The sequence below is a fragment of the Bacillus rossius genome, chromosome 1, assembly GCF_032445375.1.
Source record: "Bacillus rossius redtenbacheri isolate Brsri chromosome 1, Brsri_v3, whole genome shotgun sequence".
Classification (NCBI taxonomy): Eukaryota; Metazoa; Arthropoda; class Insecta; order Phasmatodea; family Bacillidae; genus Bacillus; species Bacillus rossius.
The window spans coordinates 79,418,270-79,439,789 of NC_086330.1; the positions used below are offsets into that span (position 1 = coordinate 79,418,270).

Sequence of the window (21,520 nt, forward strand, 5' to 3'; positions counted from 1 at the left end):
AGGGGGGGTGGGGGAAGCCAGCCAACTGCCTGCCTCGGAGAAAAGTAAGATTTCCGCTCGGTTTTCTCTGTCAATTCTCCCCAGACTTCTTCGACCACTCGACCCTCAGCGCGTAAGAGGACAAATATTACTATTTTCGGTACATTTCAGTTCTAAACCCGTAAGTAACCGTATGAAACCCAGCAGAATTATAATAAATATTAATTTTGTGCATACATATGCTAACAAATATAAAGAACACTTCACTTATACAATAAACATATTGTACATTTTACCATGGTGGGTTGGTGGCGAAACTCTTAGATTTGGTCTCTTCTGCAAGTTATGCAAGATCAAGTTTTTAGTTATTTATTATAACATATTTGACTAGTATGACATGCTTATACTAAATAAGCTAATCCTTGAGATGACACAAGAACTCTCGTACACAGCTGACCACTACAATCAGTGAGGTTGGCCAGTAATGCAGTTTTCCTTCCCGATAAAAAAAATGTCTTGTTATATACAGTGCGAAAAAGGGTTTGCGCTTCTACAGGTTTTCTTGCTTTACACATTTTGCCACAGATATATGATTGCACATCTAATTACAAGACTTTCTGTTGTAAAGTAGCATTTTTTGAAATATGATTAAAATTTATAGTTTTCTGTACGATTATATAAAAATGACCTTTTTATACAATCAATTTATATTTGTAGGTGAATATATGTCCACAAAATATTGCATCTTATTGCACTAATTTTAGTTGTTTGAATGTATTATGCATGTATAGTATGTATAGACGAGGATAGAGCTGAAGCATTTTTTGGTTTGCTTTTAGCCGTCCTGCAGCTTGTGGCTTTTGATGACCCCTTCATTTATATTTATCATGTATTATGATTGAAATCTATGTCATTAGTTGCTCAATGACCCTGGCAATCGTCAAAATTTTTTATTTTAAAAATACGTAATTAAAATTTACAAAATATGCTCTCGTGTAGTGATTTATTATTGCAACATAAATATTGGCTGTCGCGTCTGACAAAATGGAGAGCGCCTTCATGCTATCCCTACGGGTGACGTCAACCATCACCGGTGGTTCTCCTTGTAGGTATTTATGTACTGCAAATCGGACAGGCATGAAATAACATATGTTGTAATAAATAATTAAAATTTAACTCTGAAAAGGTCACAGACCTTTACCACGAACCACCTTCACTACCCAGTCAGAAGTGTCTGAATGAACATATGTAGGGAGTAGGCTAATCGTCATAGGTAACAAAATAATATTTCAGAGGTGGCTAGATAAAGTTATACGCGAAGAGTAGTAATCCCCCCTTCTCAAACCGCTAAAAAACAATCAATACGTTACCACATGCAAAACACTGCTTCAGATCTGGACCTGGATCATTTAAGTAGGAAAAAGGCGTGCTTAAATTACGACCACTGATGTAATACACGGAAATCAACCAGAGTCTAAGTGATTAGGAGCGAGGAATACTAGTACAATAAATATAAGTCATGGACATAGTTTTATAGTAATTTATACTCACGTTTAAGAAATTGTAATTGCTGCATACCAAATATACATTTTTAAATTGCATAATAAAGAAAAATTGAGAAACAGTAAAAATTAGTATGCTTAGTATATAATTAAATGTCTTCGGACAAATGAAAATAAAACAATTAGAGGAAAAATTATTTATTAAATAGCAATGTATTAGACAAATTTTGTAGAAAAATAATTACACATTCATTGCAAATTAATGAGAAATATTATAATTTTTCTTAGATATACAAGTATCATTACATTACATTTTCGGCAATTAGTACACATAATTATGCTATGGGCCCTGTAAATTATACATTTTCACTTTTTAATCAAGAATACATACGGGCATAAACGTATGAGTAACAGAAAATAACGAATATTAATTGATTTACACTAAAATCTACCCTGTTTACATAGCAGACAAACATCAATACAATACTAATTTTAAAAATGTTTTTGGAGGTAAACATAATTTTATTAAAATGACTGAAATTGAAGCAGGCTCTAATAGCATTACTACACAAGTACTATACTTTGATTGCTCCGAGCCCAGGCTTCAGGCTGAGGATTGAGGATGGGGTCAATGACCGATTGCTCTGACGTCACGGTGGCCATTTTTAGTGTCAAAATTCCTCAAAAATAACTCAATATTCCTTTTAAAAAAATTCCTCATTCGAGGGAAAAATTTCCGTTTTAGTCCTCAAAAATGTCAACGGCTTGTAAAATCCTAAAAGAGGCTTAAATTTTGCGTCAAGCCGCTCTAAGCTGCCGAGGTTATGACCTTGACAATTAGGATGACATCACCGCCATTGTGAATTATGTCGTAGCTGTTGCAATTATCAGTACGCCTACCATTTTGAAACTACGTAATTTTTATGCTAGAAAATCGGGAAAAACTTTAAAATTTATAAAATAATTAATTAAAAAATTTAAATAAAAAATATTTCAAAACACCATTGCACATATCGTTACGGCCACCATCTTGGATTCTAGAAATGTTGCATGTTTCGTTATGCCTGTCATATTGGATGTGTATAACGTCATCGTTGCCCTTTTCGTTACGCCCACCATCTTGAATTATAGATCTTTGCAATTTTTGTTACGGCCGCCATCTTGAAAAATCGTAATTATTGTCCAAAGAATTCATAGATTTTTAAATTTATAAAAAATAAAAAATAAAAAAATGGGTGCGTGTACTTAGGTACGCGCGTGAGAAGTTTTGCTTCTTTGGCATCATTAAAAAGTAGTTTTTAATTGCATGCAAAAATAGTGCGTGGAGTCCCTCTGCGCGGAAGAAGTGAAACTTCGTAATGTGGACAGGAAAATAGGAAGGGGTAGAAATTGATTTTTATTGAAATCATATTGTATTAAATCAAACTAAAAAAATAAAGGCAATAAATTTGTAAGGATTCATAGATTGTTTTTCAGAGAGAGAGAGAGAGAGAGAGAGAGACCTATTGAATGTCTATAAAACTTAACTTTTTTATGAGAGCAGATTTTCATGAAATAAATCATGAAATCATTCAGCCATAAAAGCTGTTTATTTAATTAAGCGGACGGGTTCGCCCCAAGGAGAAAATTGACGCGGCGAGACCTAGTGGACATAGAGAAATGACGCACGCTCACTATTTATGTCTATGAAACATGATTTTTTTCTGCAATTTATTTTTTATTTTTTATTTATTTATTTTTATTTGTATTTGTGACATGCCCACCGACAGCTGAAACACTTTTATGGTGGGCACGAAAAAAAAAACTAAAATACAAAATACAGAAAACACAAAAAAAAAAAAAGCTTATAACAACACAGAAACACAGATACATAAACAAGACAAACAAAGATATATAGAAATAAGAACAATAACAACTAGGTCATTAACAAAAATAAAAAACAAATACAAACATAATTAATACAGGTAAAATCAAATTATTGAATGTTAAGAGATATTGAAGGAAAAATAATATAGCTATGACAGACATAAATCAGAATATATATAATTAAACACTGTTGGAATTCAAATATATATTATTGTAATTTGTTATAAGTCTATAAATAATATCATTATTAGTAATAAGAGTACACAGAGTAGAGCGTAAGCGGGAATTGAATTGAGGAATTCTTAAGGCAGTATTTTTCAAGAAGATAAGGGCATCTGAATTTATGAATGTAACAGTTATGAACAAAAAGAGCATCAAGATAGGCCCTACGGTCTACCAGAGGTGTCCAAATGGGGCGTGGGAGATTCCTTGTAATAATTAAATCTATAACTTTATTTTGAATACTTTCGATGTTTTCAGTATCTGTTAAGTTGATACCATTCCAGATAACAGAGCCATATTCTAATTTTGATCTTATGAGTGCCATGTAAAGAGAGATAAGTGAGTCTGAGTTGGTTGCATAAGAAGTAATAAATTTTATAAGCGCTAGAGTTCTTCGTGCATAGGAATATAAGTAATCTACATGTTTATGGAAATATAGTTTTGAATCAAGGATGATACCGAGATCCTTTGTGTAGTGGGCTTGAGAGATGATAGAATTCGCTAATTTGTATGAATATTTAATCGGATGGTATTTCCTAGTGAACGATATAACCTTGGTTTTATCTTTGTTGAGTTTGACCAAGTTTCTTAGACACCAATTATTAACTTTAATAATATCTTCTTGTAATAATTCACAATCCTCTAAGGAATAAATAATTTTATAAATTTTTAGGTCATCAGCAAAATAATTCCAGTAGAGTAGCAAAGTACTTGTGTAATGTCATTAATAAATATATTAAAGAGAAGAGGTGAAAGAGTACCTCCCTGGGGAACACCAGAACACGCATTATACTGAGAAGATCTATGATTGTTGATCGATACAAAAAAACTTCTGTTGGATAGGTAGCTTGAGAACCAATTGATATAGTTTCCACAGAGACCAAAATGGGATAATTTAATAAGAAGTAAGGAATGGTTTACAGTATCAAAGGCTTTGGCCAAGTCGAAGTAACAGGCATCGGCCTGACCCCTATTTGTAACTATATTATATACAGGATTAAGAAAGGTAAGAAGATTAGTGGTAGTAGACATACCAGACCTGAAACCATGTTGATTATTGGTGAGAGTATTACTAAGTTGAAAATTAAAAAATTTAGCTATAATTTTTTCAAAAATTTTGGAGAACCCGTTAAGTAATGATATTGGCCTGTAGTTTGAGACGTCTAATTTTGAACCATTTTTATGAATAGGAATCATTTTTGCTATTTTCCAATTATTGGGAAATATATTCGTTTTCAGACTGGTGTTAAAAATGTGATAAAGTAGGGGTACTAAAAGATGGGCACAGCCTTTAAGAATAAAATTGGGAATGCCATCAGGACCAGTGGATTTAGTTGATTTTAAGTCCTTAATTGCCCAAAGTATTAGACTTTCAGAAATTTTAGGCACAGCTATAGTCTCAACAGACATGACCGATGTAGTTATTGGGGGAGAAGTATTTGGGGTTACATATACACTAGAGAAATACTGAGCAAACACATTCGTTACCACATTCGGATCATTTGATATATCCCCATTTACTTTAAGAGAAAGTTGTTCATAATAACCATCTTTCATTATTTTAACATATCTCCAGAAACTTTTAGGGTTCTTCTTGATATTGTTGTTTGTCGATTGAGTCCAGTGGATTTTGTCGCGTTTAATTAGAGATTTCACAGATTTTCTAAAATGAGAGAACTTTGCATAGTAGAATAGATTATTATTTCTTTTGTACAACTTGTGGAAATGTTTTTTAGATTTAAGAGCACTTATTAATTCGTTGGAAAACCAAAGGGGATATTTAGATTTTTTTAATAGAAAGAGGTATATAAGTATCAATTTTTTCAGAAATACAAGTTGTTAGTTGATCCACGAGATCATTAACATCAGTAGAACTATAAAAGTATGACCAGTCACAGTCATTAATAGAGTTGTAAAGACCAAGATAATTCCCTTTTTTGTAATTTCTGAACACAGAAGAGGGATTAATATTATTATGACATGTTTCTAACATGATGTTAATATTTAAAGCGGGATGGAATATATCTTCTTTGATAAGGATATCAGCAGAATGTGATACCAAACAATGAGGAAGATTAGAAAGACACAGATCTAAGAGATTTATAGCTGGTTGGGTACAATTAAATTGTGATAAACCAAGACTGGATGTGAAATTCAGTAGGTAACTGGCTTTAGATTTGACATGTGAGTGTATAATGTTATTAGGATTAGAATTAGACCAGTCAATGCCAGGCACATTAAAATCACCAAGAATCAATATATCATCACAACAGACTAGCAGTTTATCTTCCAAGGCTTCAAAATAATTCCGGTAAATATTAGGTGTGATATCTGGAGGTAAGTAGATAGTACCAAGTATTAATGATTTCGTAGGCGTTAGTTTTATTTTTAACCAGACAGCTTCGATGCCGGGGAAAACGTAATCATACAAAGGATGCACTGATAAGAATTTATGCTTATTGATGGCAGATAAGACACCTCCGCCTCTATTCTTCATTGTCAGTTGTGAGTTTCTATCATCTCTAAAAACTAAATAACGGTCTGTAAAATAGTGAGAGTTGATATTATTTTTGTTAAACCATGTTTCTGTTAAACAAATAATATCAAAATGTGAACTAATTAGGTTTTCCTGAAATTCAATAGATTTGGTTCGTAAACCTCTCACATTTTGATACGCAACTGAATATTCTTCAAGAAACTGTTTCACAGGTGGAGATTAAGATGCTCCTCCAGGCACCAAGATTGAAGTAGATGTGGATGCGGAAATAGAAGTAGAGGTGGATGTGGAAGTGGATGCACTAGGCCTGATGATGGGTTCTTCAGATGCAGAGTTGTTGTTTAGAATTTGATCATGATGTAGTTTGCCGTAGAAGGGGCTTAACAAGCAGCCGTTAGGCCAAAATACAATGTTATTTATTCTAGAAAAGTCCTCTTCCAGCACGGAGATGTGGAAAGATGCGTAGGAGTTGAATTTAGTTTTGAGTTTAGTTACTTTAACTTGGGATAAGTTCAGTTCATTAGATATGTAATCAATGATGTCTTGTTCTTGCACGGTCGGATCAAACCTAGTTATAAAAAGTGCCTTCGTTTTTTTATAAATAGGTTTGGGAATCATTTTTAACGAGGATATATTTCTAATGCCCACTTTCATGGGTGTTTATATTGTAATATACAAAAAGGGTATTGAAAATTGAAACAAATATGGCGACACTACAAACTGTCAGGATATTTATTTTTTTCTTACTCTCCACTTAGTTCCTTAGTTCTCGCTTTCTATTCCCCCTCCCCAGGAGCATTAAACGTTTAACGCAACCTTGTTGGAAATCGCATTAGAAGTATAACTTCAAAAAAAATTAAATAATATCACTTCGCCCTCTTGGATTATGAGATCACTACCACCATCTTGAAAATCCGTATTTATTTTCAGATTTTAATGAGAAAAGGTTTAAAATTTATAAAAAAATTTAATAAAGTATTATTTAAAAATGCACTTACAAAATTAAACTCAGAGTCCTCGGTTCGAACCCGGTGAGTGAAATATTAAAAAAATTACTGCCGATCCTTCCTCCATGGAAGCCGCCGGCAGAATGATTTCCCACCACTAAGGCCAAGGGTGTGTGCGTGCGTGTGTGTGTGTATATATATATCGCCAGCTAGTATGACGTCACGCCCACCATCTAGGATTATGACATCACAGTCGTCATCTTGTTTACGCTTGCTAGAGTGCGCTACTGCCATTTAGTTTAATTTTTATACACACGATAATTGCAACAGTTACGAGATAATTCCAAATTGCGGTGATGTCATCCTAATTGTCAAGGTCATGGCCTCAACAGCATAGAACGGCTTGACACTAAGGAATTTAAGCCGCTTTTAGGGATTTTAAAGCCGTTGACAGTTTTGAGAACTAGAACGGGAAATTTTCCCTCAAAACTGGAATTTTTCCCTCGAAATATGAATTTCATTTAGGAATTTTGACACCAAATATTGATGCCGTAACGCCAGAGCAATAGGTCATTGACCCCATCCTCAATCCTCAGCCTGAAGCCTGAGCTCGGAGCAACCAAACTATAATACTACTACTAACATGTTTATTTAGGCTGATCCGAATTCAAGTACATATGTAGTTGTGAGCTTGCAACCTTGCGTACTTCACTTGCCCTTGACGAATCTGGACAGGTTCAATGTTTGGCCTCTTCACATGGTACTATCCAGCCAAAACGGATGTTTAAATTTTATTTTTGAACACAATTAGTCGAAAATAGTCATTTATAACACTTAATTGCTGTCCCACAAATTTACGGCAATTTAATTTATTATTTTACCTACGTTTTGTTGTTACCAAAGATAGGCTGTGTATGTGCATGTATTTGTTTAAACTTCTTTATAAATGTGTATAAATTAATGTTTTCATTAAATTTATAATAAAAACGGTTTATGTTTTTAAGAGTTCTTAAATTTTTAAAATCAAGTATAACCTACAAATCGTTTTTCAAAAGGTGACGTGTTTTCAACTGGAAGTACGTGAGAAGTACACAGATTTGTTTACTTGCGTACTTGAATATACATCACTTCTGTGATGTCACTTCCAGGGACAAATACGTATAGTATTATATACTTCAGGCAAATATGGACACTGTCCTACAATCTTCAATTTATCTAGAAGAATTAATTTAAATTTAATAGAGTTTAAAATTGATTGTATGAAACACAAAAGGATATTATAAGTTTAAATCCACTGCAGAAACACTTGCGAAGGCAGTATTTTTTTGTGGTTCTCTGCATGTGTATTTTTTGGTTGTTTCTGGATCGATAATGAAGTATTTTTTCATGTTGTTTTGATATATAAAATGGATACAAAGATAAAAATACAAGGAACAGGATGAATCTTAACGATTTAAATAGTTCTCTGTAGTGACTGAGGCGGTTTATTCATTTAAATCCTTACTGTTCATTTTTTTTGTTTAAGTTGGATTTGTTTATAACTCTAAAAATTAATGCCACAACTAATAGAGTGATTATAAAAAATGCTGTTCGTATGCAATTGTATTGGCATGAATTTGCTAGCCTTTAAATCATTGAAATAAAAGTAATTTTTGTTTTTATAGTTAGGTAGATTTTGGAGAAAGACTTCCTATTGTAGCAGTTAGTGTGACTTCCGGAAAATATCTACAAAGTTTTTTGTTACATAGTTCAATGTCCCCAAAATCATCATCTCTCAAAACATTGGTCAGATATTTGCCATTAACAAACTCGACCAAGATTTCTCAATGTTTTTTTTTTTTGCATTAATTTGGAAATGTTTTGTGCAAAATTACGTAATTGTGTTCATGAAAATTTAAGTTTGTGTGTGTGTGTGTGTGTGTGTGTGTACACACACATTTTTATGAACACAATAATTACGTAATTTTGCACAAAACATTTCCAAATTAATGCAAAAAAACATTGAGAAATCTTGGTTGAGTTTGTTAATGGCAAATATCTGACCAATGGGGCAGAAATGGGGAAGGTTTATTTTTTTTAATAGGACAATTGCTATAACCCCCGCATCTGTATGAAGAGTTATTATACCTCGTTAAATTCATACCAAAATTTTTGTCAAATAACTGCAAGGAATAATAAAAAGAGGTTAAAGGACAAAAAAATTTCTTAACTTCTTTAGCAAGTATGCCATCAAATCAGTTCAAATTGTTTGTAAACTTTAGATGTGTTCTAAAAAATGTTTATAAAGTGATTTTTGATAAGTCTAAACATTGTTGCAGGGAGTACAAACGATTCGAATTGAAATACAAACAAAAATTATAACATTCTTGCTACATAAAATATAAAATACATTCTTATCTTCTGCAAACTTAATAAATAGTATCTACAACTTTCGTCTGAAATAATACTTTATACAACCAACCAATACTGTAAGGGATTGTAAAAAAAACAGTGGCTAAAGAAAAGAACATTTCTTAACTACCTTACTAAGTTCACTACCAAATATGATACAATTTATCGAAAATCTTCTAAATATTTGGGTTTTTTAAGGAATTATGTTGGCGTCATCCGCAAAGCTAATGAGATACATATTTTTACTGATTCTTCCGCAACATTCACGTATTCAATAATAGGACAGGACAATGCTTCCTTGGGCAACCCCGATATTTGTTGTTTGGATATCAGAATTGACAATGTGGACCTAATCATTCAGGCTGAGCAGAATGGGTACGATATGCTTCATGTCATTAAGATAAAACTGTAATAATTTGTGTGTTTTTAAACTATTCCCAGTTAATTTTTTTTTTTTATTCAACATATTTTGATTAATCGTGTCAAATCGTGTTAGATGCTTTACAAAAAATTCCTATTGATTCATCATCAATTGCCTTGTATCGGTATCTTTTATAAATCAGCAAAAGCTGTTTCAGTACCTACTTCTAGCTGTTGTAAATTTGATAGTATTTTATAATTTCCGTACATATAATTTTAACACATTGTTCAAATATTATTGCGAAACTAGACGTAACTGCTATCAGATGATAATTTTATATATTGGATTTATTACCTTTCTTATGCAGAGAAATAGTTATTGCAGTTTGAAGATATTATGGAAAGATTCCAGTAGTAAAAGATGAGTTTATTATAGGAAATAAAGGAACGTATATACCATTAGAAAACCAACCAACTATAAAAAAATTAAATTATAAAAATTAAAAATTACTTTACTACACATAAATCACAAATTTTAAATTGCCAAAATTACAATAACATTCAATATATTGCGTGACCTGATACTCACAGAGCAGACCATGGGGCGAAAGAGGACGCGTGTTTCTGTCAAAAGTAAAATAAAGAAAAGACATTTATGCGGTTTTGAAACCAAATAATTAAAATGTGTTAGCAAACACTGCACGCTTGTAAGCGCACAACTGCTACATTGGTATGGCACAGTTTTGCTAGTACTTCTTTCAAATTTACCTAGTTTTATTACGTATAATATTGTTACGATTTACTGCGGGTTCGTAAAGGATAGCCCAATTAAAGATTTTTATCACACACCGTTTTATTTATTGCCACTATTTACATTACTAGCTAATAATCTAAAAATGCCAATTAATCAATTGTACTTAAAAAAATGTTGCTTCCTCCAGTCACTCGTTTCTCACAATCCACACGCCTCGCTGGGCCGCACCTCCGTCGCAGGACTCCGCCGCCGCCGCACTTCCCCTTCGCCGAGATCCCACTCGACGCCTCGCTCGGAAATTCGCTGCGCCCGCGACGCTATCGCCCGGAACTGAACTCTTCACCCTGTAACCTTCGTCCAGGGACTTCGCCACTCTATCGCCCGGAAAATCCGCTGCGGGAAAACTCCCGACTTCACTCTGAACTCCACTGACTGGCCGGCGTCCTCTGGCATATATATAGGCCCCGGTGCAATTCCAGAACTCACGAGAGCGGCCGGGGCCAGTCGCGTTATTCCGCAGTCTCGACGGCAGAAATCTCTCGAAAACACGTGTTGGCATCTCGCGTAACTCCGCAGCTGGCAGGTTTTGGATGTCAAACTAACAGTGCCGCTCAGGGGGAGCGGAGGGCTGGAGGGGGATAAAGCGGCAACCCAGGTGCGCACGGCACATCTCATGTTACGGCGTGCACCTGCGCGTGACGTGGCCTTGCTAACGTTCGTAACATTGTCCCCTCCTTAAACCTGTTCGTCCTGAACAGGTAACGCATCCCTTCCTGCATATTCCCTCAAGCGGTCCAAATGTACCACTTTCATACGTCCCCTCTTTCCTCACTGGATCCTGTAAACCACATCATTTAGGCGCTTTAAGACCTCATAGGGGCCTTCCCATGATGCTTGAAGTTTAGGGCACTTTACCTTTCTTCGTTGCCGGTTATACAACCACACTAAATCACCCTTCTGGAATCCGGATGAATTGGCTTTCAGATCATACATAGTCTTCATTCAATTCATAGCTAATTGAAGATTCCTGCGGGCTTCCTCGTGTACAAGTGACATTCGCTCCTCTAGATGATTTATATATTCAGTGGTGCTGGTCGGCTCCTTGCGCGGACGACCGAACTTGACATCACAGGGCAGCCTCAACTCCTGTCCAAACACAATACTCGCAGGGGTCTGCCCAGTGGAGTCATGGATGGAAGATCTATATGCCATTAGGAACAACTGGATGTGTTGATCTCAATCCTGTTGATGCTCGGCTACAACTTTGGCAAGGTGTTCCTCCAGAGTTCTGTTGAACCTCTCCACCATGCCATGGGACTGAGGATGTAGGGCTGTAGTCCTGGTTTTATTTATTCCCAGTAACCGACATACCTCCTGAAATATTGTCGACTCGAAATTGCGGCCTTGGTCTGAGTGGAGCTCAATTGGTACCCCAAATCTGCAAATGAAGTTGTTGACTATTGCATCTGCAACAGTGGAGGCTTCTTGATTAGGAAGAGCATAAGCCTCTGGCCACTTGCTGAAGTAATCCATTGCTACCAGAATATACCGGTTACCATCTTTAGTCTTGGGAAATGGTCCAGCGATGTAGATGGCTATCCTCTCAAAGGGGGCCCCTACATTGTATGCCCTCATTTTCCCATGACTCTGGTGTTGTGGCCCCTTTTTAGCCGAGCATGCTTCGCATTGTCTACACCAAGCCTCCACATCCTGGCGACACCTCAAACAATAGAAGCATTGATGGGTCTTGGCTAGAGTTTTGTTCACCCCTAGATGACCACCAGAGGTACCATCATGAATTTCTTTCAACACCTCTGCCACTAGACTCTTTGGAAGGAGTAGTTGTATGGTAACTACTTTTCCATTCGGACTCTCCCATGCCCTCATTAGTAGCCCATCCACAATTCTCAAGGAATCTCACTGTGCCCAGTAAGTTTTCACCGCCCTTTGGTCACTGGAGATTTCATGCCATTTTGGACGTCCAGCACCACTCTCTAACCAGCTAATGATAGGTGCCAGGTCAGGATCCTGCCACTGTGCTGCCTTCAAGCTGACTCTATCCCATTTCTCTTCCCTGTTAATTATCGTTGTTCGCCGAATATCTTCGATCCCCTCATTTTTCTCTGCCCTGTTGCAATGGTTACAGTCAGATATGAAATCAGCTCCAAATACCCTGGCACCAAAACTATTGTTGGCCTGTGTAATGTTTTGCCATGTTTTTGCTACAATAGTAGAAGATGCATCATGGCATATGTTTATCACTGAAAAAAAAATTACTAATTTTCCTTGTTGAATTGAAAATTTTCTTTGTCTGTACAGTTTATACAATCTTATAAAAAATCTTTTAAGCAAGAAGATTAAGGATTATTGTAAAACTAAAATCACAATGTTTTTTAGTTTAGCAACCTAGTTTACCATCTGCTAAATAATGTTTTCTAACTTTCTGAACCATTCAAAAACAGTCAATATCTGCTTCCACCATAGACCACAGTTATGCAGATAGGTCTGGCAACATATATGGTAAATTTATTTATTTATTTATTTATTTTGTGATTAGCTGAATGGAACTGGTTCCCCTCCCAAGACTCATCACTGAATCCGCCCCTGATGTACCTATGTGAAGATATAGATAGGTATATAGATGGGAGATAGTGGTAGATATAGTGAGGTAGGGATATATATATATATATATAAAGTTTTGAGGGTAAGATCTGCGATGCTAAAACTGCTTTAAGCTGAAAATAACTCCTCTATGTGCCATAAAATAAAAACTCAGTACATATAGCCCATATAGGGTTTTTATCTTAATTCATAAATTTTGCTTATCTAGGTTATTTTAATATAATGTTTCATCTGAAAATGTTAAATATTAATACATGTACATAAGGACAGCTACAAAGAGAAATAAACAGAATATATACGTACTGCTGCAATCATTTATTCACTTATTCATAATCACTGAGTTAAAATTAAATTGTTTTGTTTTACTTAGGATTATTTTTTCATTTACAGTTAAAGCCATTCTCATCAGTGTTTCTGATGACTCCTAAACATACTGTTTTGTGTATCATTCATGCAATATCTAAATATTTATTTTAATAGTTGAAGTAACCCTTAATATTGTCCTTATCCAACTTAAAAAAAAAATCTTGCTTTTTATTTGGAGTTTTATTTTTGGTTTTTGTTTCAGGTTTTACGTCTTCGTATGCTCCCTTTGCAACTATGGAAAAGAATTTGTACGTCGATTAGAAATGAAATGGGTAGATATTGTACATTTAGCATTGTTTAACTTAACTATATTTCATGCTAAAAAATACTATGACTTGGATTCTGCAGTCATTCCATACGTCAACACAAACTGGAACTCCTTTCAGCTCCCACCAAAGGTTTGTATTTTTTGTAGGGTTGCAAGTTTTTAATTTCATCTATTGGTAGATTATGTTACAAGCTATTGTCGGTGGTATATTTATTTGATTTTTTCAGATTCTTGATGTTAGTGTTGAAGAAAGGCGAGAGAATATTTTAGCCGTGCTAACGAACAATAAAAATAGGTGAGTATTTTCAAAGCCTTTGTTAACCTAGGAAACACTTTGAATTTATTTTAAGTATGCAAGTTTTTTGTGCTCTTGTGTGTTATGGTAGGTATGTTCATTTATTTAGGATTGTTGTTGCAGATAAGGAATTTGACAGTATCTAACTACACAAATACAAAACAGTAGGTTAGCAGTAATTAATGTGCCATTAATAATATTTATTGAATTTTTGCTAACAGTAATTCAATGTACGTTATACAAACAAGTATGTATCAACATGAAGTGCAGTCAAATGCCTACTATATAGTGTTTATGATGATTATGATTTAAATTTAGTTAAAAAAATTCTGCACTGGTAGTATTAATTGGTTATGAAGTTCAGATATAGTACATACTGTATATTGTGCACGGAAACATTATTTTATATATGATTTGACATTTTATGCATGCTCTTTGAAATGGTGTTGTGTTAGTAAAAGTAATTTGTATTGTAGTTTATTTTTTTATCTTGCCTGGTAGACTGATGAGTAGAGGCAAGATTATATGGTGAATTGTGAAAAAAACGAAATAACGGCAAACAGGAAGTCAATACACCACATAACACCAAAATGTAAGGCAAAACACAAAATTTAGCAAAATTTACTTAAATTGCTTCACTTTGTCTATTAAAATATAGAATTAATTAAATACATATTTAATTTAGGCTCTTATTTTAAAATCTTAAATGTTATGTACTAAGTTTTTTTTTTCCCTACAGTAAATAAAAGTAGACTAGCTAGCATCATACAAGCATGGCTAAAAGCTTACTAGGAAACACTACAAGGAAATGTATAATTGTTTAGTTATTTAGAGCTTTTAACATTGCATATTGATTTTTTATTTATATTAATGGTACAGTATTTAAATAATAAGACAGTGACTGAAAGTAAAATTTAATTTAAAATCACATTGGCACCAGAAATAAACTTAAACCATTCAATTAATCAAATTTTTTTTTTTCCCACTGCTTAAAAAGTTATGTAGGTTTAGTAGTTACAATAGTACCATTTCTTGTTTTGATCTTTGAATAATTTTATGTATGAATGCAAGACTGACAACTACGAAACTTTTCAAAATATAAAACCATAAATTCTTGGCTCTTGACACTGCATTTAAATATACTGTTTACCTTTACTTTTTATTTTCATCTTTATAAATTAATCATGAACTAAAGAACATTACAGAAACATTGAATGTTTTAGTTGCAGTTTTTGGTTTAATGTACTCTAATAAATATATGTAGTAGTGTTTAATGTACAATTTTAAGTGTCTTCCCAGAAATTGTTGAAGCAGTTGATCAACGTATTTGTGCTTCATGTGTACCTATTATTACATATGTTTTAATTTATAATGACAATAGTGATAAAGTTCACTATTTTTAATGACTAAATCTCCTTTACAACACTCTTTTATTAGCTTCACATGTAACTAACTAACAAACTATATAAACAAATCTTGGAAATAGATTTTAATCTACTATATTTTATTGCATAATGATCACACTGTTATTTTAGGGCAATAAAATTTGGAAGAAAAAAATTCTCAGTTAAAAATTTGCATGATGTTTTTGATCGCACTGTTAAGATTCTGGATGCTTTGTTTAGGTAGTAAACATGGCCTTGCCAAAGATCACTATGCAACAGCAATTGGTTTTCAAGTTGCTCTCAGGCAATGTGGTAGTTATAGGTAATGGAAAAGTACAGAAATTACAGTAAAACTCGTTTAAGATGTAACCGCACAATATGATTTCTCACCCAATATGATCAAATGTTTCTGTCCCACCATTTTCTCCATAAGATGGACGTTATGTTTTCCGCATGTAAGATGTTACCCATAAATTCTTTTCCCGTATAAATCAATCTATTTTAAAGTTGAAGTCCATTATTTGTTAGATTATTACTGCATACTTAGTTAATTAACAGAAATATGAATTTGTCCACTGTATAAATTTTCTTTTAAAGACATAACCTTAATCTGTTCGTTGCCGCTGTGTAGCGTGTATAAAAAATATAGCCAGCGCTAGTTGGCATCATTAATTTTTGGTTGCGTTTATGCCAGTATAGAGCGCACGTACATAGTCCAATATCGATAGCTTGCGTATTGCATGCAACGCTCGCACTCTGTCTCTTGCTGAGTAAACTACATTGTATAGCCCACACTCTTTCATGGTTAGTATGTACTATGACGATAGTTATGGTCATGAGTACACTATTTTTATTCCGGCTCACATTTGAGTCAGGGATTTGTTTTTCTATGTTAAGTTGAATGAAATAGGTTTTTGTTGCATGGGTAACTAATTTGAATTATTTGGCTTTGTTTTGTATATTCTACTTTTAATAAAACATACTTTCCATGCAACATGTTTTGTTTTTATGAAAAACTCGTCAACAAAAATGCTCTTCTGGCATAAACAATTATGCGATTAAACGCTGCACTTCTAATTGTCTTATTGGTTTGAAACTTTGCGAGTACATCTAATCTGGATGACAATACAATGATTTGGTACCATCGAACTGATCAGATGATGGAGCCAGGACGTGGATAGTGGAATTTTTCAAACCCCTTGATATTGGTTTGTTTTAATGACTCACATACATTTCACCTGGTTACTAGGGTCATCCGAATTCCATATACTTGTAAATTTTCAAATCTATACAATTATAAAATTGACTTCCAAGATTTGTTTACATTGTTAGTAGGATGTCTCTATTTTCGTTTTTTATTTGCCTCAAGACACCTGACTTGCGTGTTAATTAGTTGGTTTATTTTTTTATTTTATTTTTTTAAACTTTATCTATAACACCATTAAATATTGTCTACTGATAAGACACGTGAAGACTGTTGAATGGGACAAAGAAAACAGGAAAACATAGGGGAAATTGGCTGAGGAGAGAGAACTAGAACCCTGTTATGTTCATTTCAGTTACATGAAGTGCTCTGGTTGGTTACGCAGGATTCTCGTAAATGTTGCCGTCTCTAGCCAAATGGCGAGGTTAAGTTAAGGAGGTTCAGGAGCAGGAGCCAAAGCTTTGATTGACTTCGTTCATTTTGCAAATTAATATTGGGTGAAGATGTAGTTGTGTTTGATGGTTGGCTTGGAGGTCATGTGTTCAACCTCCCCGCACTGACATGATACATGTTTGTAGGTTCAAGTGTGGGCGAGAGATCAAGAAGCGTACCACCATCTGGGGGCTGCGCATGAGGGTGCCGCCACCCGCGCCCTGCTACAACCTCCCCAACATCCGGCCAGTCAACGACGAGGTGCTCAAAGAGCGGTGGATAGGAATCAAGCGCCTAAAGTTCCTCCCTCCCTCGCTGAGGTGTGTTGGCTTTGTGACCAGGGATGTGTCGCTTCCATTAGTTCCTCTTACGTTTAATGACTGCTCATATCACGCAAATGTTCGAAGTACAGATGACACTTCAATTTGTCTGCCACCGAAAATTTGGTTGCCAGTCATAAAGAACCAAAGTTTATTTTTCCACAGTAGAGATTGTACTGGTTAAAACAAAGACATATAGACCAGTCAAATAGGGATTCAACCTCAGTTACTTCATAAATTGTACTAAATACTGGATTCTACAGTTAACCCTGCGTTATCGTACACATGACTAAAGCGCTCCCCACTCTACACTCTCCATCTCAAGAACAGGTAATAGTATAAGATATTACTAGATCAGATTTGTGGAGAATTTTGTGCTCCACAACTTTTCTTATAACTTTAAAAGTCTTTTAGCGCATAGGAAAGATATTTACAAAAAAATTGTTACCTTTGACCTTGAATATTTTGACTTGCTGTCATGAGATTCTATGAGAATTTTGAGATAGCATAAAATGTCAAAATAAAAATTATGCAAGTTTGTAGCTTATACTCTTTTATTTAGATATTCACCCGCCCCCCCCCCCCTCCCCCCATTTTTTCGTCCTATTTTTTGACTACTTATACAGTTTTTTGAGAACTGGGGAAATCTATGTGAATTTTTTTTTTCTCTGCTATTTGTACATTTATAGCCACAGTAATGGTTGAGAAAAATTTTAATATTGTAGATCAGGCTGTTCTTATTAAATTGTATTTTTTATTGCAGTGAAATTTAAAATTTGTAATTGAATAATTTTATAAATTGTTAAAAATTTTGTTAAAATAGGTTTTGGTTGATTTTATACAGCAAGTTGTGTCTATTTCTCATTAAAGTAATTTTTTTTGAACAGCATTACAATATTTATATACATTTCAAGATTGGCAAACCATGCATTGAATAATGTGCTTGCAATTCATAGACGACATGGTTATACAGGATATCTACTGACCGGGAAATTTGGGAATTGTATAAGAGTATCGCAGTCCGGAAAAAGAAAACTTTAATTGTACAGGATTTTAGCTTGGTGTATGGAAAATTTTTCTTTGCTGTTGAGGTTTCAATGTGTTCTCAGTAATACAGGAGTCTTCTTCGCACAGACTAATAAGGATTTTGTCAGTTGCTCTATCAGAAGTCTGACTATGCTTTGATAATATTTAGCCTCTAAAGCACAGCAGTCTGTATTTTGGGTCAGGGATGTGAAGGGGAATATTAAGAAGAGTTTGTTGGTGATACTGTATTTTCTCTTGCGCGATCTGTTTTCATCTCGTTGATCGTGTCGATCAGTTCACTATGAAATTACCTAATCAGTTTTTCTGAGGAATGTTTTCCAGGGTTCGTACGGCCCTTGAAAGTCCTTGAATTTAGGTAAGGGGATTGCAAGGCCTTGAAAAGTCATTGATATTACTTGGGTCTTGAAAAGTTCTTGAATTTAGACATTTGAGTTAACGTGACATGAAATTGTGGGTACTACAAATATCTGGCTACAGGCGTAAGACCGGCGTACGACCCTAAACGGAATGACGAAGCAATAAATGTGTAGTACTATGGTACAAATAAACTATTACTATAGTTATAGTGCAACCATACTTTAATTGTACCATAATATGTGTAAATATACGTTTCATATTGTATGGCTGCCGGAGCGCGTGTTCCGAGCGTTATCGAACATCTCAGAAGGTTTACAGTGTAAAATATTCCGCTGAAATGCTTTATTCAGTAACTGCCACCTAAATCTTATGGCTCATTAAATATTGTACATTAACTCTGATAAGATTTACATAACCAGTAAACTACTTCATCATCGTCACAAATGTATTAATTCGTTTTTCGTGTTGGTCCGTTTCTTTGCGGGCTGCAGTTGGCGTGTGCTGGCTTAAGAAGAAAATGACACTGTTTTCGTTCGGACTCAGCTGTGATTGTAACTTTAGTGTCTGCAATAACTACTTCGCACTATGCAGTTTTGTTTAGTTTAATTTCGTGGTAGTGGAGTTTGTTTTTTCAGTGTGTAATTTGTGTAGACCATAACTAGGGTTAATTTAGGTCTACTAAGTTTAATGTTTGTATCAAAATGCCCGGAAATTGTGTTTTCAATGATTTGTGGCTCCAGAATCCCAGTTTTAATAAGTGGCTGGGAAAAGTTGGAAACAAAAATAAAGCTAGGTGTAATGTGTGTGAAACTGATTTTGATGTTAGCAAAATGGGTGTGTCTGCTTTAACAAGCCACATGAATGGGGAAAAAACACTCCAATCGTGCAAGTGACAAAAAGTCTTGTTTAGGAATCCGGTACTTTTATGGTAGATCCAAGTCCAAACAAGGTTCATCTTCCATGGTGGCTGATACTGAAGTGAACATTAGGCCTACACCTCAAGAAAACCAGAAACTTACTCCCTTCTTCTCGAGCCATGATACATTGAAAGCTGAAGTTATGTGGGTCCTGAAAGTATGCTGTAGCCACTATTTGTATAAGTCATGTGAAGATATTTCACAAATTTTCAAACATATGTTTAGTGACAGTAACATTGCCCAGAGCTTTTCACTAAGAGAAACTAAGTGTGCTTATCTTTGTTGTTTTGGCATTGCTCCATATTTTCAATCTCTACTTATGGAAACCCTTCGGAAACAAGACACTTATGTTTTGCTTTTTGATGAAAGTATGAACAGGAAACTGCAGAAGAAACAAATAAATGGATTACCATGTTCGTTACTGGGAAGGTGATAAGGTCAGATCGTCTTACATACATTCCGAATTTTTAGAACACTCTATTGCTCAAGATATGTTCACCTCCTATGAAAAGATGTATTCAGATGTTAGTATCCCAAGCAGTTCTTTGTTACAGCTGTCCATGGATGGCCCAAACGTAAATTGGATATTGTATGACCTTGTGTGTGATCAGCTGAAGAGAGATTCCAATTTTCAGTGAGTCATACAGGCAGCTGCGGGTTACACATAATTCATGGGGCATTCAAGCATGGTTCTACATCCACATGGGATCTAGATAAGGTTTTATCTAGCTTGTATTATCTTTTTGAGGACTCACCAGCTAGAAGGACAGATTATGTCAAAGTGACAGAATCAAATGTCTTTCCCTTAAAGTTTTGTACAGTAAGATGGGTTTAAAATGTGATTGTGGTTACTCGTGCTCTTGAGATTTGGCCTAATATTGTAATGTATGTACAGGCAGTTGCAGGAAAAAAGATTCCAAACCCGAACACAAAATCTTTCTCAGTTATTAAAGAAGCAGCAAATGATACTTTGTGTCCAGTGAAGCTTTTAGCATTCCAGTCAATTGCAAAACAAGTTGAAGTTTTTTTGAAAGTGTACCAAACTGATAAACCCATGCTGCCCTTTTTGGCTAAGGACATGGAGAAATTGATCTGAAGCTTGATGGAAAGGTTCATCAGGATAGTGAGCTGAAGAGTGCTGCTACGGGCATTGAGCTTATGAAAATTGATGTAAGTATGAAAGAGAATCATTTGCCTGTGGCAAAAGTTCAGTTAGGATTTGCTGCTGAGAACAGGATCAAAGATTTGATTCAGAGGAATGTTGTTAAGGAATATGATGTTTTGCAGTTGCGTATGTAATGCAGTGATTTTCTAGTTGAAACTGTAAGGAAATTTTTGAAGAAATGTCCTATACGCTATACAGTATTCAGTTGTGAGAAGCCTCAAATGTTTAGACCCAAGGGAAATTAATGTTTCAACAGATTGTGCAACTAAACTTACTTTGACATTGAAGACGTTAGTGGAGTCTAAACGAGTTCAAGAAACTGATTGTGATGATTTAATTTCATCATACAAAGAATTCATTGCTGAATTTGGTTTCTCCTCAGAATTTGAGAAGTTCAGACCAGTGGTAGATCATTTGGATTCTCTATTATATGCCTGTGCAATGTCAAAATCTGACTATGAAAAGCTGTGGTCAGTAAGGAAAATGCTACTTATTCTTTCCCATGGTCAAGCAGCAGTTGAGAGAGTGTTTTCCTTGAACAGGAAAATTGAAGTGGAGAACATGCAAGAGTGTACACTTATTGCACAGCGAATAATTGGTGAGCACATTACATCTGCTGCTGGT

The 21,520-nt window shown here is 34.8% G+C and overlaps 1 protein-coding gene across 7 annotated transcripts in view; it reads left to right on the top strand.

Annotated features, from left to right (window-relative positions):
* LOC134538401 (uncharacterized) overlaps positions 1-21,520 on the top strand; it is a 64,575-nt gene that overhangs the window by 25,404 nt on the left and 17,651 nt on the right. For all 7 annotated transcript variants that reach the window (XM_063379716.1, XM_063379731.1, XM_063379750.1 and 4 more), the window contains exons 7-9: positions 13,709-13,904; positions 14,002-14,069; positions 17,237-17,410. In XM_063379716.1, coding sequence (XP_063235786.1) covers positions 13,709-13,904; positions 14,002-14,069; positions 17,237-17,410 — 438 coding nt within the window. The remainder of the gene's footprint in view (positions 1-13,708; positions 13,905-14,001; positions 14,070-17,236; positions 17,411-21,520) is intronic.